The 16,064-nt window shown below is 33.6% G+C and overlaps 1 protein-coding gene across 1 annotated transcript; it reads right to left on the bottom strand.

Moving 5' to 3' along the window:
• Nucleotides 1-1,725: 1,725 nt before the first annotated feature.
• Nucleotides 1,726-4,716, bottom strand: LOC119077638 (sodium-coupled monocarboxylate transporter 1). The gene is made up of 9 exons (XM_037184859.1): nt 4,202-4,716; nt 3,577-3,802; nt 3,467-3,518; nt 3,186-3,408; nt 2,990-3,130; nt 2,827-2,935; nt 2,660-2,769; nt 1,833-2,601; nt 1,726-1,796 (listed from the first exon to the last, which is right to left on the bottom strand). The coding sequence occupies exons 1-8, from the start codon at nt 4,420-4,422 to the stop codon at nt 1,851-1,853; spliced, it is 1,833 nt and encodes a 610-aa protein (XP_037040754.1). The 5' UTR covers nt 4,423-4,716; the 3' UTR covers nt 1,726-1,796; nt 1,833-1,850.
• Nucleotides 4,717-16,064: the final 11,348 nt, after the last annotated feature.

Raw genomic sequence — 16,064 nt, 5'->3', positions numbered from 1 at the left:
CTGATCCACAAATACAATCAAAACTGTTTATCCGTCTTTATATGCGTGGAGCAGATCCGTTTAAACAATTTTGATTGTATATGTGGATCAGATGAAGCAAATCCATGCTGGAATTTCACTGACTCTGACTGTAGGCGATATTTAAATCGTAAGACGTAACCGATGGTGAATCATTTGCTATTTTGAAAAGGTTAAATAAAACAAAATCCAATAAAGATGTTTAACTGCTCCATCATTTCTATAAATCCGGTAATATAGCATCCTGCCTATGGTATTAACAACTTAAAATTCAATTGCAGACAATACACTCATCCAAAGACATTGTGTAATATTTTTTTACCTTAAATATTCAATTATTTTATCCCATGAAACCATCAATAACTTAAACTAAACAAACAAACAAAAATAACACTTAAAATTCAACAAAATCCATACAATCGAATCGAGTCGAATAAACGGTCGTCTCTTTTATATGTTAAATTAATATCGAAAACCAATTCAAAAGAAAGAATTGATTATTTTTGTCCGATCAACTTGATGATGAGATTTATTTGACTGATTAAATATTAAGGCGAGGTGAAGAGAGAGAAAAAAAAAGTGTTAAGTCAATATCAATTTTGAATAAATTTTATTTGTATTGTGTAGATGATGCATCAATTTTTGAACAACAATCACCGATATTAAGTGATTCGAGATTTGATTAATTGTTTATTGAGATTTTTTCTCTTCCATTTGATTGAAATATGACTTGATATTTGTGCGGTGACGAACTACTGTATTTGAATTGTATTCGTTTTTACGGTGAGCTGTTCGAATTGAGGAGTCCAAACGCTACCTATTGCGATGGAATCGTCGAATTATTAAAAAAATGTATATTTTATCTCTTAAGATTTACGGTCCTTACCGACCTTAAGACTACGTGGAACAAATTTCTAGATTGATAGTTTGTGGAACTTACATTTCAGAAGAGTCCGAGCTCATCGACAGACAGTACACGTTAATGATATTTATATATGAATTTTCTTCAGCTCTTTTCCAGCTAATCCACTCATGCAAACAAAACTACCGTCTGTTTCTATGAGTGGATTAGCTGGAAAATTGATGAAAAAAAATTCATGTATAACCATTTTGTAATAACCAAGTTTCTACCATTTCAAAATGTCTTTAAACATGGTCATTGCAAAATGCTGCTGAAATATCACTTATTTAAGTATAAGCACTTTTTTGTGTAACTGAACCAGCTGAAGCAAATCCATGTTAAAATTTCTCTGACTTCTCCTGTAATTTTACTTTTATTTGAGATGATGTAGAGTACAGAATAGTCTGGGACTATTGTTTAGAAAATATTTTTTTAAAGAAAATTTTGAGAAATCTTTGAAAATTCGATAAAATGTCGGAAAATAGGTTTTCTCGAAAATAGTCCCTGGTAAACTGACTACGTTGAGTAAAATCGAAAGGTAAAATTTTCAAAATTTCCTAGAAACTTTTAAGAATTAAGTTCTAAAAAATCTTGAAAATTCCTAAAAATTCCGGAAATTTCTAAAAATACCTGGGTTTTTCACATAAAAGTCACCAATTTCTGAGAACTAAAAGATCTAAAAAGAACAATGAGTCCAAAGTCCACTTGTAACTTTTATATGCAAAACAAAGGCCCTTTTGTAGAATGTACATTTCAAGAGAATCCTAGGACTGCGGCAAACAATATCAAGAATCATAAGACCGAGCAGTGTTCAACTTCTACATTACTTTTATTTGATAAATAAACAACGCTCACGAACTCTAACTTGTGTTATTATTTACAACAGAAATACAAATCATTTCACAAAAATTACTTACAACATTTACTGTCCTCATCCCACCTTCGTTGCCGTATCAATATTTTTCAAATTGAGACAACTCTCAACTGGACCATCATTTTCAATGCCAATTGGATCGTCTCGCTTAAAGTTTTTCCGATTCGGCCATAATAACGTTCGCATGAACGGTGCCAACAATGTCGGATGAATTTTTCTCGGATCATTAGCTCCGATGATAAACGATGCTATCAGCGATACAATGATTGTGATGGTAGCTCCCAGTAACGTATACCACAAATACGAAATATGATAAATTTCGAAATCGGATTCAGTCGACGTTTCTGGAATAAAAGCTGCGGTTGTATTGATGGCGAGCATATTCAATGGCTCGGATGCGATAAATGTGTAACTGCAACCCAGCGTATTAACTGGTTTTGTAACGAATTTCAATTCACCAGTTGCGATTGCTGCTTGAGCCTTTGCGCAAATCCATGCCATAATTCCGAGACCTGTCGAACCTCCGATCAATGCACCGGTGCCGTGAACCCATGGAAACATTACACCCATGGTAAAGATACCGAGCAACGGACCATTCGTCACTGCTCCGAGACTCATGGACAATTGTAGTACAGATCCTAGCTTCTCTACGACTATCACCAAAACGACACATATCGCACCAAAGATTGCCACGACGCCACGCATTATGTAGGCAGTTTGCCTATCCGTCAGCGGTACTTTCGAAAATGTTTTGAAAAAGTCTTCGAGCATAACGGCTGACATGGAGTTGAGACCAGTTGATAAGGAACTGTTGATTAAATTTCAATGATTCTAAGACTGAGGAGGACTTAATTAATTAGAATAACCTTAAAGCGGCACTAAATACTCCTGCAACAAATAATCCAGGTAAACCTGGAAAATTTCCTAAAATATCCATGACTAGCAACGGCAACAACTGATCTTTTGCTTTGGCTAACTGTAAACAACAACAATGTTTGAAGTGAAACAACAGGTGTGCTGGTAAATATTTTACCTTGGTCGTTAGTGGATCACACTCGTAATATGTGGCATAGATAAGAAGTCCACAGTAGCAGCACATTGCCAACAAGATTAGAACACCAGTAATGAACATCCACAAAGCTCTGAAAAATTTAATTGTTAAAATTTTCACGGAATTTGTCCATCAACTTAATTACTTTCTCGCTGAAGCCAATGTCGGTAGCGACAAATAGCGTTGAATCATATTTTGACTAACAGCATTACTCTTCAACCAAAATGCAAATCCTCCAAAAAGTAAAGACCAAATCGTATGTCTCGATTTAAGATCAAAGTTTAGGCTGGAAAACATCCAATTAGAATCGGTCAAACCTGACACCATGAAAATGTAATTACTCTGGTCCCTCAATTCTATCTCCTTTTACAGCACGATCCCACACCACATCAACTCCTCCGACATCTAGAGTACCTTTGATCATCACCAGAAAAATGGCACCGAACATCATTATAGTTTGTACAACATCAGTCCACACAACTGCCTTTAGACCTCCGACACACGTATAGAATATACAGACAATACACACAACTGGTGTAATCTGATGTACGTTTATTCCAGTAACTGTGAGGATGTGAGGAGTTTTTAATTGAAAAAAATCCTTCTGAAAGCATTATCTCACCTTGATTGAAAGCCAATGCAGGTACATATATCACAATAGGTAACCAGGCCATCTAAACGATTAGATTTGAATATTTGGCTGAAAACGTGAAGTTAATAAAATGTACATACAGTGCCGAACGTAAACATGATCGAACCGAAGAGACGCATTTTCCTGTCAAATCGCGTTTCCAGATATTCATACGTAGATGTTAGCTGAAGATCGTGGAACACTGGCAGAAAGACAAACGTCATGACTACGCCCATGAGCAGCACACCGAAAACGATAAACATGTATTGCACTCCATAAACGTAGATTTCTGTTGGCGTTCCAAGAAGTGATATCCCCGAAATGAAACTAAAGGTAGAAAGTTTCTGAATTTAGTATATTGGTTGGACCGAGGTGCTGGGTAAATTTTATAAATTAGCTAAGTCAACGGTATAAGGCAAACCCTTTGCAGACAGGTCAGCTGTTATAGATATCGACAAAAAAATAAGCAAAGCGGGTTATGAAATTTTAGTTGTAAATATCAATTTTCGAGTTAAACCTAGTGAAGTAGTAGATTCTGTGAACATCATGTTGGAAATATATTGATCGAAAGAGATAATAGACTCGACAGTGATATTTCGATTTCCTTCTCTGAAAGATTTAATGGAATCGAGAATACTAAGTTCTCTGGTCAAAATTTTGACTTCGAATCCTCGGGTCATTTTGTTGCACCTCAAAGTCTCTAGCTTTAAAATCTGTGACATTCACCTTGCAATCAACGACATTGTAACTGGAAAAACGGCCATCGTCCGTCCACCAACTAAATAATCTGCTGCTTGTTCGGATGTTTTCTTGGGTTTCTTTTTAATAAAACCGAAATAAATTCCAATCATAACACAGCTAAGTAACATCACCAAAAACACTAAATAGTCTGGCCAGCCAAACCTTTGTAGTGAGATTTTAACGTCTTCCACGCCCGGACCAATCATTTTGCAATTTTTTTTTAATGGACAAAGCACAGATTTTTGTAAATTAAAATATTCAATAAATCTACTTAACAACTTAACACTGCAAGTATTTTTTACGCTTCATTTATAATTTAAGGTATAGAAATTCAGGCACTTAGTAACTGGGACAAAGCTGATTGTTCTATTAAGAAATCGACACGAAAATCGAGAAACTGGCTTAGTACTAAGTATATAATATTATCTTGGCGGCGGCCGAGTGTACAGTAAAGATCCGCATATAAATCGCAACTACCAAATACTGATCTAACTGACTGATAAACCACTTGCTACTAATATTTCAATCTGTGCCAAAGTTAACTTTTAAGTAGAAAATTACTGTCATTTAAATACTTGTGTATATGCTGGTTTTGGATATGAAATTTCATCTGTGCACAAAAGTTTATATTTAAACTTTACACATATATGTCCATGTGCGAACATACATTTATGTTCAATATAACAATGTGTGCTTTAAGTACTTACGCACTTGCCTTTTATTATTTTAAATCGCTGAAAGTATATAGTTTTGGGTAACATAATTTTGTTTTATGTCCATAAGCAAGCAGTTTATATTTTTTATTTTTCGGTGGTCTCCCTTTCGTTTCATTCGACAATATACACATACTATGGACTCTGGCTCTGTTATCAATGTTAAGTACGCAACATTTTTGTAACCCGTCTAGAAGAGTGTGAATTTACGGTTTAAATTGAATTATTTATTGTTTTGAAAGGGGAATTCAATCGAAATGTTTAAATGGAAGTAATAAGATGGTTCAAAAAGCTTGTGTGTTGCAAGTTACATTTTTCAATCAATTTTTATATAGTCAACTAAATGGTAAGTTTTTTTTTTACCCGAAGTGCTCTTCCTTTTCCATCCTTTATCTAGTGCTTACAATGACGTAATCTTGGGATCCGGCTAAACAAAAAAGTTGCAATTAGCGAAGGTGTGCATTTCAGTCAGTAATATATTCCTCCAACGGAAATATTCTTTTTACAAAATTTTTAAACACTTTACCGTTATCACCTCAATTTCGACCAATATCTACCAATATAAGGAAAATATAACGGTAATTCGATTGAATATAATGGTAAACCCATTTAAACCAACGCTTTACGCATACGTTCTTTACATAACAACATCCTGCGTATATGAGCTATCCCTAAAACAGTCTAGATGTATCAGTGGCGTTAAGTTGAAAATAATTCTCAGAACTTACATATGAAAAAAGGGCTACATTAAACCTCAAGCAAAGGCTAAGCATTGACGTTCAACGAGGAAACGCGAAATCAGTTCTCAATACATTGCCATCAACGAGTTCTCTGGAAGAAGTTTTTTATTTGATTTCGAAAAAAAAGACTCATTTTTTGTAATATTTCTTTTTGAAAAGATCGTTTTTTTACTGACTGCGCCCGAGTGAGCAGTCTTTTTTTGCATTTTATAATAAAAATATCAAAAATCCAAAAATTCTCAGATAAGTTGCCAACTGGCCTCACTTCACCGAAATCAGTTTTTCCCTTATGATAAAAAAACCTAGTTTAGAATAGTAAACTACTGCGGCGGTCATGAGTACACTAACTTTTAGAAATTAAGGGGAGCTGTTCTAATAATTCGCAAAAACTGTGTACTTCTTTGAACTAATAAAAAAATTGATAAAAAATATGGTCAAAAAAATGGTTCAACCCAACCATTGGACCATTACATACCCATGAATATTTACGTCCATAAAATATGACTAATCCTAATCTTTCGAACACAATTCATTCTCGACTCAAACATTAATTTTATTCGCAGTCATTAAACAAATTATTCATCGCGACAACCGCTTTTTATGTTGGTTTTTTTTTTGCATGTTTTCCGAATCAAACAGCTTACGTGTGACACTATTTAAAATGGCAATGTCAAACTAATGGAAATGAGATAATGATGTTTTATGGATTACTTTTCACTGTTTTACAACATTACAATCTGATTGATTGTACATAACCATTCGGTTCATGGTGGCGTAATGGAATTAGAAATTTATTATGGTCTGATTTCTGTGTCGGTTGTCGGTATACAAGGAAGTGTAATCTTTGGAGCGGTACTATCAACATAGGAAGTTTTCTCTCGACTTTCATTTGTCATACAAACATTTTATTCGGCATTTCAATAAAAATAGAAGCAGGGTTTGGTTGCAATAGACACCGTTATAATATTTTTTGTCTAAATGGAAACAATTAAATTAAACGAAAATAATTCAAATATCATTTGTCTTAGGAATTACCTAAACACCAGTTTTTAAACCACATCTTCCTATAATTCTATTACCTTTCTTCATCCCATCATGGTTGGTTTTAAACAACAGCGGCTAGAATCACTTTGAACTGGCTGACGTGGTCACTTTGTCAAGGACACGTTGTCACTCTTCGAAAATGGTGAAATTTTGACTTTCAACTGTTATTGCTAAGAGAGCAGATGATAAGAAGCAATAGTTTTTGCACAGTAGATCTTAGAATTGTTCCATCTACCGATCCCCATTAAAATATGTGCTTGGGCTGGACCTGACTGCTTCCGGTAGGCACATCAACTGGTTCTCAGAAACCAGTTAGAGAATACCTTTTTCATCTGTTATAAACGATCACAACAAAAATGAGCGATGATCTCTGGCTAATGTGGCTTTATATACCATAACTTTATAACAAATGAAGTAATAGATTTTCTATTAATCTGATAAAAATACTTCGATCGAAAGAGCTTGAAAATTCAAAAATTATACTTTTTATATTGGGGTCATATGAAAATGTACCTGATAAAAAAATGAAGTAATAGATTTTATATCAATCTGATGAAAATACCTTGATTGAAAGAGATAAATAATTCAACAATACCTTTGCCCTCTTAGGTTGTTCACGATAAATCAAATCTCATAACAAATGATATCGTCTCTATCCTGGTAGCACCGATTATATTGTGAAGATGATCGTTATATTCACAAATAAGTTCGACGAAATCCGTAATCTTTGAACTTTGCATCCATTTGTTTTACCCAAAACACTGAATCAGATATATCGAACTACTCACGTCCACATCCTGTATACATTGAATGCACGTGTCATAAACAGAAATAGGTTTAACATGATCATGATCAAGCATTATGTTTCAAAGAATCATTCATAGAATCTCCACTAAAATATTGGACAGAGGAACGTGATCCTGAGGTAGTACAAACGCAATAAAAATCATATCAAAATACGTTTATTATAATGTAACGCAATACCAATAAAACTTACGCGTTCACATCTTTTAATGCACAACATCAAAGTGTACGATCAAGCGTAAAGAACATTTTAAATATTGTCTTTATAAGAGATTGAAATGGAAGATGATATAACACTTAATGCACCATTGGAAATTGTTTCGAAAAGTCAGTAAAATTTTATTTAAAACAAAGACGAACCTGCGTTCTTTCCTGAGTTCGTTTCGTATGTTGTTTTTATATGGCAAGAATATTGTAAGTGTTATATGGAAAAATGCTACCAAATAAAATTAAAAGACGCAGTGACAACTTAACTCGATGATGTTTATTTGAAAGAAATTTATTGTCATTCAAAGCTACCAGTTTTTGTGCCTTTTTGATTTTTTTTCTGGGATACCATTGTCGTAGATTAACTTTTGTTTGAACTGAAGGTGCGAAGGTCTCGTTGAAAATACAGGGAAAATGTCGTGAGATGCATTATACAAGATTGAAATTTATGACAACTGTGAGGTAAGTTAAGCTGGATTAACTGATGCGCTAATTTTTCTATATTTGTTTCTCAGAATTAAATTTTTTCTCTAACTCATTAGAACGTAAGAAACCCAATTATCACAAACAACAAACCAAACTGTAAATTAACCACTTTACCCTTGAACGAGATAGGATATTTTGACATTCTAATCGATTAAAGACTACGCACTGGTTGGTTATATGTCATAGCTCTTGAGACTCCCAGCTCAGGATCGATACAAATCAGGTTGAACCTGTCTTAGTTTACATTTAGTTGTTCGAGTTCGGGTGCTGGTTTGTTTTCTAGTGAGCTTGTCAGGTCATGCAGAACCTGGACATGGACCTGGACCTGCTCTTATACTTTTGTTTTCGTTGAATTTTTCACATATGGCATTGTTAATATACATGCGCAGGAATAACAAAATGTGTAAAAACATGGGAAAATTTGAGAAAATATGGGAAAACGTTCCCCAAAAATTGTGCCAGATCAAGGGACCTACTATTTTTAATACTATTATACTATTGGTACCATTGACGGTATTGTGATTGATACCACTCATTCCACCAATGACATTTTGATTGGTAACACATCTCAAATATTCGATTACTATGCTAGGTGCGTTGGTGTGCACAATACAAGTGCAATAAGCCCGACATGATGACGTTTCAAAAAATCATCACTTGTTCAAGGATCTCAATCGCCTATGATTTGTTATATGATTGACTCAGAACATTTTACTTCAATCAATTTATTTCTGTTGATTTGGTACTTTAGGCCGTCGTTCTTCGGTTTCCAATTCGAATTTTTTTCCAATTCCACGAAATCATATTCATATTTGGAAATTAATATTTTTTCGTGATTGGTCAACCACATAAAAAGTATAATTTTGTTTAAAATAAAATAATTTATATTAAACAAACACGAGCATAAATTCGTTTGATATTCAAAAGGTAAAGAGAAACAAAAGCTAAAAAATTAATTTAATGTTCAAAAGAAGTAAATAAAAAACTTTGTTTTTATCTGATATAAAATATGATTCGCTAAGTCGAGTCGTATAATATCTTTCGTCAAAATCGTTAAAAAAACCGCTTTGACGATCCATGTAAAAATATAAAATCAAAATTTAGCGTCGTCGCTTCAATAGAAATTATTTAAATTCAAAGAAATGACGAACTGATAAGAATCTGACTTGTGTTTCAATGATACCAATTTGCTTCAATCATGTTTCACCTTATTGCAAACTTCCTACTTCAAAACGATTTTATTAACCTTGTCATATATGTTAAGAATCGCGCTCTGTAAAGCATCTATTTCTGTGTAACATTTTGCAATAAAAAGTTAGCTTTGTAATTTGACACAGAACGGTCGGTCGGTGGACAAAAATGGTTGTAAACTATTTTAAGCGCTTAATGCAAAACAATTCTTTAATCGCATCAATATAACAAACGATGGCGTTGTTGTGTCGTACATGGGTATGTGATAACCACACGGTATTGTATATAATGTTGAATTAGAATTTATAAATTTCATTGGAATCATAAATAATAATTTAATAAAATTTAATATGATGACTACTACTTGATTTACGCACATAGTGCCTTTGGCTTCGTATTTTGATTAATTGCATCTAAAGACATTAAATATGTTCGCTCTGGGAGTACGACAGGTTATTGCAGAAAACATTGTGCAAAGACATTTCGTATAATTAACTGAAAATTTTAGTAGTTTTTAGCTTAGTCGAATAAATATTCATCTCATAAATACAAAGGGTAAGTGGATGCTGTGTAACGTGAAAATGTTTCAATGCAGAGAGTCAGACTTTATGGATAGACTTGCGTGAGGAATAAATCTGTGGCACGGATGGGTAGGTATTATCATAGCACTGCTCCCAGCATATTGAAACAGAAAATATTTGAAGGTTAATTGAATCAAAGATGGCGCTGTATATCACGTGTTACGACGGGTAAGTTCGTATACATCTATTAAAAATAAGATACATTTCTACGTTCAACTTACGATGGTTCATGCCATGTTATTGCTATGTTATTATGTATTGTCACCTATGCGTACTTAGCATTGTCCAGATTTTAGATTATGATGGAGGTGCGAAAGGGTCACTATGTACTATGATCAGGAAACGCCATACAAAAGAGGAAGTGACAAGGAACATTCATGGAGAACACAGTGAAAACAGCTTTATATTGTTTTCATCGGTTATCGAAAGTAACGACAAAAAATAAGCGATGAGTCCTGATGTTGGTCTTTTATAGTGAAATGCATGTGCAGACCAATGAAGTAAAAGATTTGAACTCATTCTGTCGAAAATAATTCGATCAAAAGAAGTAGTAGAATCGATAGTAATTCTCTTGATGTGCTTGCTGTCTGTGAATAGTTATTTACGTACATGTTTTGGACGATTGATTTTAGATAATTGAGCCAAAATGTCTTGAATAAACCGTCCCAGACAAGTACGTATAATCCGATAATAATTTTAAAATGTTCTCATTTTCGGGCCCGTCGCATACAATACAACGGAAGTTACATACCTACCTTGACCAAAAATTATTTTTGACTTCTGTGGAAGTATGGGGCTGTTCATAAGATACGTAACACAAAATTTAGAATTTGCCAGACGACTTCCTCTACCTGAAGTGCTTCTTGGATAGTTTCAAAAACTGTAAAACGACATTAAAATTTTTAGTTGCTTTAATACCAGAGTACGAACAAAAAAATCATCAAAGTGGCACTAATACCGAACAACCTGTGTGACAAAAGTTTGTACCCGTGTATAGATTCGCATCGCGTCCTCCTTATTATGTTCCGTTTGTTTAGACAGCTTTCAGCATCATTATGAGCGAGATCAAATCTCGATATAGGAGGTAGCAGCGCTCTCTTATCAATGGCAGCGAATATATGGTCGAGAAAATTTCAATAGGGAGGTGGATTTATGAAAGAAGAATATATGTGTACACAAACACACATATTTGTTGAGCAATAAATATGTCAAATGCGTTAAAACAAAAGTCAAACAATTTAAATGAAACAAAACCCAAACCACCCATACTCTTATTTCGAAACCCTCATATGTGTGTAAGTAACTCCCATATATGGACGTATATTATGCATATACACACGATTAAATGCTACACTTTCGGTATATGAATATTTCTTCTAAATGTCTTAAAATTAATTAATCCAACCCTTTTGTAATAAAACTACATATATCAACAACAACACATTTTATGCGAAATATAGAATAAAACACATATTTATGGGGCAACATACACCCATAATAATACACAACAAAAACACATTACTGAAAATAATTTTGACTTTTACTTTGGTGTAGCTCAAGTAAATAAAATTTTACAAAAGGTAATTTTAAAAGGCTCTGTGGGTATATTTATTGTGTGTTTTATTTTCCTAACTTTTCATTGAATTTCACTGTAATCATGGACTTTTCTTTTGTGTAAAAGGTCATACATGAATGCGAGAGAGAGGAAAATTATGGTGGTGCTTCAAAAGAAAAGTTTAAATGCAAAAGAAATGTCGTAAGCTCGAATGGTAGGATATCGCGTATATACCTACTCTATCTGCACTTCAAGATCTCTTTTGACATACGTATTTTAATTTTGTATTTTGTGATCGCATGATGATATCTTAGACTGCAGACTCAGAAGATTTTTTTTTTAATACAACAAAATAAACATAAATGGAAGAGGAGATCTCGAACCGTTTATTGTAAGTCCATTAAATTACTCTGCATCATTGGAAAAATTAGCAAAAAAAAACTCAACAAAACCATCGCCGGATTATTCAGAGTAAATTAACAAAGATTTTCGTCGGCAGTAGTTTCATTGTTTGTTGAACTGCCTTCAGATTTACTTTAGAAGTACATAAGAACACGTGCGCTGCAATGCAATGCAAATCAAACAAATATTTTATTTTTCAATAATCAATAATTGCCAACCGCATACGAATCACGTTCACTATGGGCGGAAGAATAAAATGATTTTCAATTTGTAATCGTAATTTCAAGATGTTTCATTTTAAAATGAAACAAACCAACAACAATTGCAACGTTAATGTAGTGTATGGATTATGGACAGAGCATGTAAAATATAAAATATGAATATTTGAGTTGACGACCACCCATAACAAACAATAAATTTCGCGCTGGAAATTCAAAAGGTTCTCAATCCGCCGAAAACCGATAAAATTGCATCCATAAAATTATGAAAATTGTTGTAAAAACCATTGTTAGACCAGATGAAATAATTCCGTAAAAACCTATCGCATACAATTTTACATAAAATGCACCGAGCAATCAACAGCGAAAAATAATATTGTCTTTTGGTTTACTCATTCAAATCACATATTATGGTCATAAAAACCGCATCGTGTCATCGCCGAAAGATGAGAGAAGAGGCCACATAAACGTTAAATTATTTGGATTTTTATTTCCATTTCCTTCTATTTATGTACGATTTCGAGAAAAAAGAATCGCTTTTCGTTCGGAACGTTTTTGTAACTGATCCGATTCGCAATTCATCTGTGACAATCGATTGGTCAACGTTGAGAGTGATTGTGTTCTTGAAATTGTGGTATTTTTAATAAGAGGAGAAACTTAATGTTTATATTATATCGAAACGGCATGAGTCAAGTACGTACACAATATACTGGACATTTTATTCACAAGCATTCTGTGTCATCTGCCATCGACAAAGACGACAATATATAGCGAAACTAATGTTAAAACGAATGAAGTAAAAGATTTTGTATCAAGCTATCAGGCTATATATTCAACAATAAAAGTACCAGATTTGGTGAGATACGATCCTGGTCGTTTCCAACAAGATTCGAATAATAGATCACCTGAAACGCTTCAAATTAACAAAGTTTCGTTTTTCTACTTCCGTTTTCTGAAATTTGATTCGATGTTTCAAGCGAGAAATTTCATTACACTAAAAGAGCGTAAAGTGTAATGTAAAGCCTTTTTCATCAAAATTCTAGCACAACGATTTCATGAATCATCGAAATCCAGTGACATTCAACATGGAACCATTAGTAATATTAAATGAAATAAAGAGACAAATTGCTGGATATTAATAACACCTACCATGGTATTAACAACATATATCGCGTTGCATTAAAAATATCTATTATTTGTACACATCTACACACATAAACTATATACACGGCGTATAAGGTAAGTTAGAGTCCACTTATATGTTATAATACCCGAGTCTCATTCATTTTTATTAAACAAAAATTTTTGTTCCATTCACTAACTTCATTCATTGACTCATATTGATTAATGATTGCTGTCAGTCAATCTTCCATCACCCATAGAAATTTGATTCTCTGGTGTGTTTTTTTCCGTTCGTTCGTTCGTTCGTTTGTGATTTTTAGCGTAATGTCTTAACTCCCTAAGAACAGACAATGCATGCATACGGACTGTTGTAATGTCGTAATGATGACAGGTGCCGACAAATATATTCTGTTACCGAAAGTGTATTTTTTACAGATATAATTTTACTAAACAATTTACTTTTCAACGTGTTTTTTGTCAGTGGGTTTTCGTATCTTCAAAGTGGATTAGGGACTCTTTTGTTTACATCAAATCCGATAAATAAGAGGTCAACATTATGTGTTTTTGATCTTTTTTTTTCCGTCTTCTTTTTCTTCGGTGGAGTGATATATTTGTCAATGTTGACGGTGATGCTTTTCAGTAATTTATTGACGTCATGTGAATTTTCATGATTAATTATATTGACTCGATTCTGGAAGCTACAAGTGATGGATATGATGACTTTATAAAAATTAGTATATGCCAGGTATGGTGTGACTGATATCTGACACAACAATGGGATGACACAAATTTACGGAAATTGTTTGTTGGGCTGGTGTTTATACAATATGAGGAATGAGTAATGATCTTAAGGAAAGCTTTGATATCGTGGACAATTTAGTAACCATTCAAGCGGAATCTGGAGTACTGGAATAATTTTCCGTTAAAAATCCTAACGTGGAACAGTGCTTTCCACTTGCAAACAAGCAGTTCTTGAGTAGAGTCTTGATCCATGGGAAATGTCTGAACAAATTTCTATCAGTCTTAGTATATAGCGACGAAAGTTAAACCCTATGAAACCAACCTAGTTCTGCTGTAAGTCAAAAAATTTTACAGGTAAAACAATCGAAATACAATGAAACGATAAACGCATCGCCATATTAACGATTAAATCTGTTACTTTCCTTGTATACGTAATAGTATATTACTTCCGAGGTTCCAAATTGTGTATTTGATAAGTGGGGTCTTACAGCCCGACCCGAAGGGGAGGGCTGTATTCCCCACTTGTCAAATACACAACTTGAAACCTAGTAAGTACAATGCTTTACGTGATTAGGCAATGTAAATGAAACATGCCGTAACACGTAAAATCTATTACTTCATTGGTTTGAATGTCAATTTTACTACATAAGACCATGTTAACTGAAGATCATTGCTTATTATTGTCATTACTGTCTACATCAGATGTAACGGGCAATTTCTAAAATCTTCAACTATCTTGCACTCTTCGCATCAGCGCACCAGCATTTGAGTATCTGGATTTCAGGATTTCAGATACCACAATCGGTTGTATGTACACCTAACCAAGATCCTTTTCATGTTAACCATAAGTGCTGGTACCATTTTTGCAAACACCGGCAGACGATAGTACTGGAACAGAGCGTGAAGACAACAAGAAAGGGCTACACGCATAGTTAAAAATAGACTTTAATAGACTAGATCACGGTAGCAAACACGATGTCATACGAAACAGCGAAACGAAAATAAAATACAAAATGTGTGGTATTCGGGCTTTCACGCTCAATCGTGTAACACAAAAAAAAGCTTCCCATTCCACAGACGGTAACTTTAAGACTGACTTTTTCTGTGAATTCCTCAATCCTTTATGCGAAATTGATTGAGAACTAAGCCGTTTCACGTTCTTCACGAGACAAGGTAGCAATAAAAGTTTAGTTATCATGATCCTCTCAACATACCTTCTCTATTAGACTCATTTACTTATGCAGTCGAGTTAATGTTACGGTTCATTTACTAACAAGCCTTTATTGGAAGTAATGACGGTTCAGTTGCAAATTTCAACATTTCCATACACTTTACCACATATATAAACAGTTACAAGCATGTCATAACCAGTAACTTACCAGTAAGTAAATGTTTTCTCGTTCTATAGCAATAAATTGAAAACATGAAAAAATGTAATTTAAAATAAACTACGAAATGCTATTGAACTTCATGTTCCAGGAAAAATATTATGCTCATGTTGGACATCAATTAAAGTACATGAGAAAATATACAAAACTGAATAATATTCCGAAAAAATTATTATTGTGACCATTTCGGTTCCGACAGACCCAGAACGATGTTAAAGAGGTCAAGTGAAATAAAAATTCTTTTAATCCGTAATACGATTTCTTCAGGACTGGTAAGGTATATTACACATGAACTGAACATGATGATGTGTTTAATAAAAATTTGTAAAACAACTCGAATATGACGGGAGTGAGTAAAAAAGATCACTAGAATTTGATTTCGTTTTTTTTTATTATTATTATTTGTCGTTTTGATATTGTTTGCTGGTTCGGTTGTAATAATAACGTTGTGCGCATTCAAAAATATAATTGCAAAAAGATCTCATTGATGATATCAGTGTTCAAATTAAAATGCGCACAGCGCAAAGATCAAATGGAGAATCATAATTCCAGACGAGAAAAGACAAAAACGTATCATATATCATTATATTTATATATTTTAAACATTCATGGTGGTTTATGGGTTTTGATGTTATAACGAGTTAAACAAATACAAA

Source organism: Bradysia coprophila, unplaced genomic scaffold (assembly GCF_014529535.1).
Source record: "Bradysia coprophila strain Holo2 unplaced genomic scaffold, BU_Bcop_v1 contig_24, whole genome shotgun sequence".
NCBI lineage: Eukaryota > Metazoa > Arthropoda > Insecta > Diptera > Sciaridae > Bradysia > Bradysia coprophila.
The sequence above is the reverse complement of the archived record's forward strand: the minus strand, read 5'-3'. Positions and strand labels throughout refer to the sequence as shown.

Excerpts from the sequence above, each read along its gene's own strand:
- LOC119077638 (XM_037184859.1), bottom strand. The coding sequence starts at position 4,422 with ATGATTGGTCCGGGCGTGGAAGACGTTAAAATCTCACTACAAAGGTTT. Across the intron at positions 2,770-2,826 it reads GTGATCCACTAACGACCAAG|TTAGCCAAAGCAAAAGATCA; the intron begins GTAAAATATTTA and ends TGTTGTTTACAG. Across the intron at positions 2,602-2,659 it reads GTATTTAGTGCCGCTTTAAG|TTCCTTATCAACTGGTCTCA; the intron begins GTTATTCTAATT and ends TTTAATCAACAG.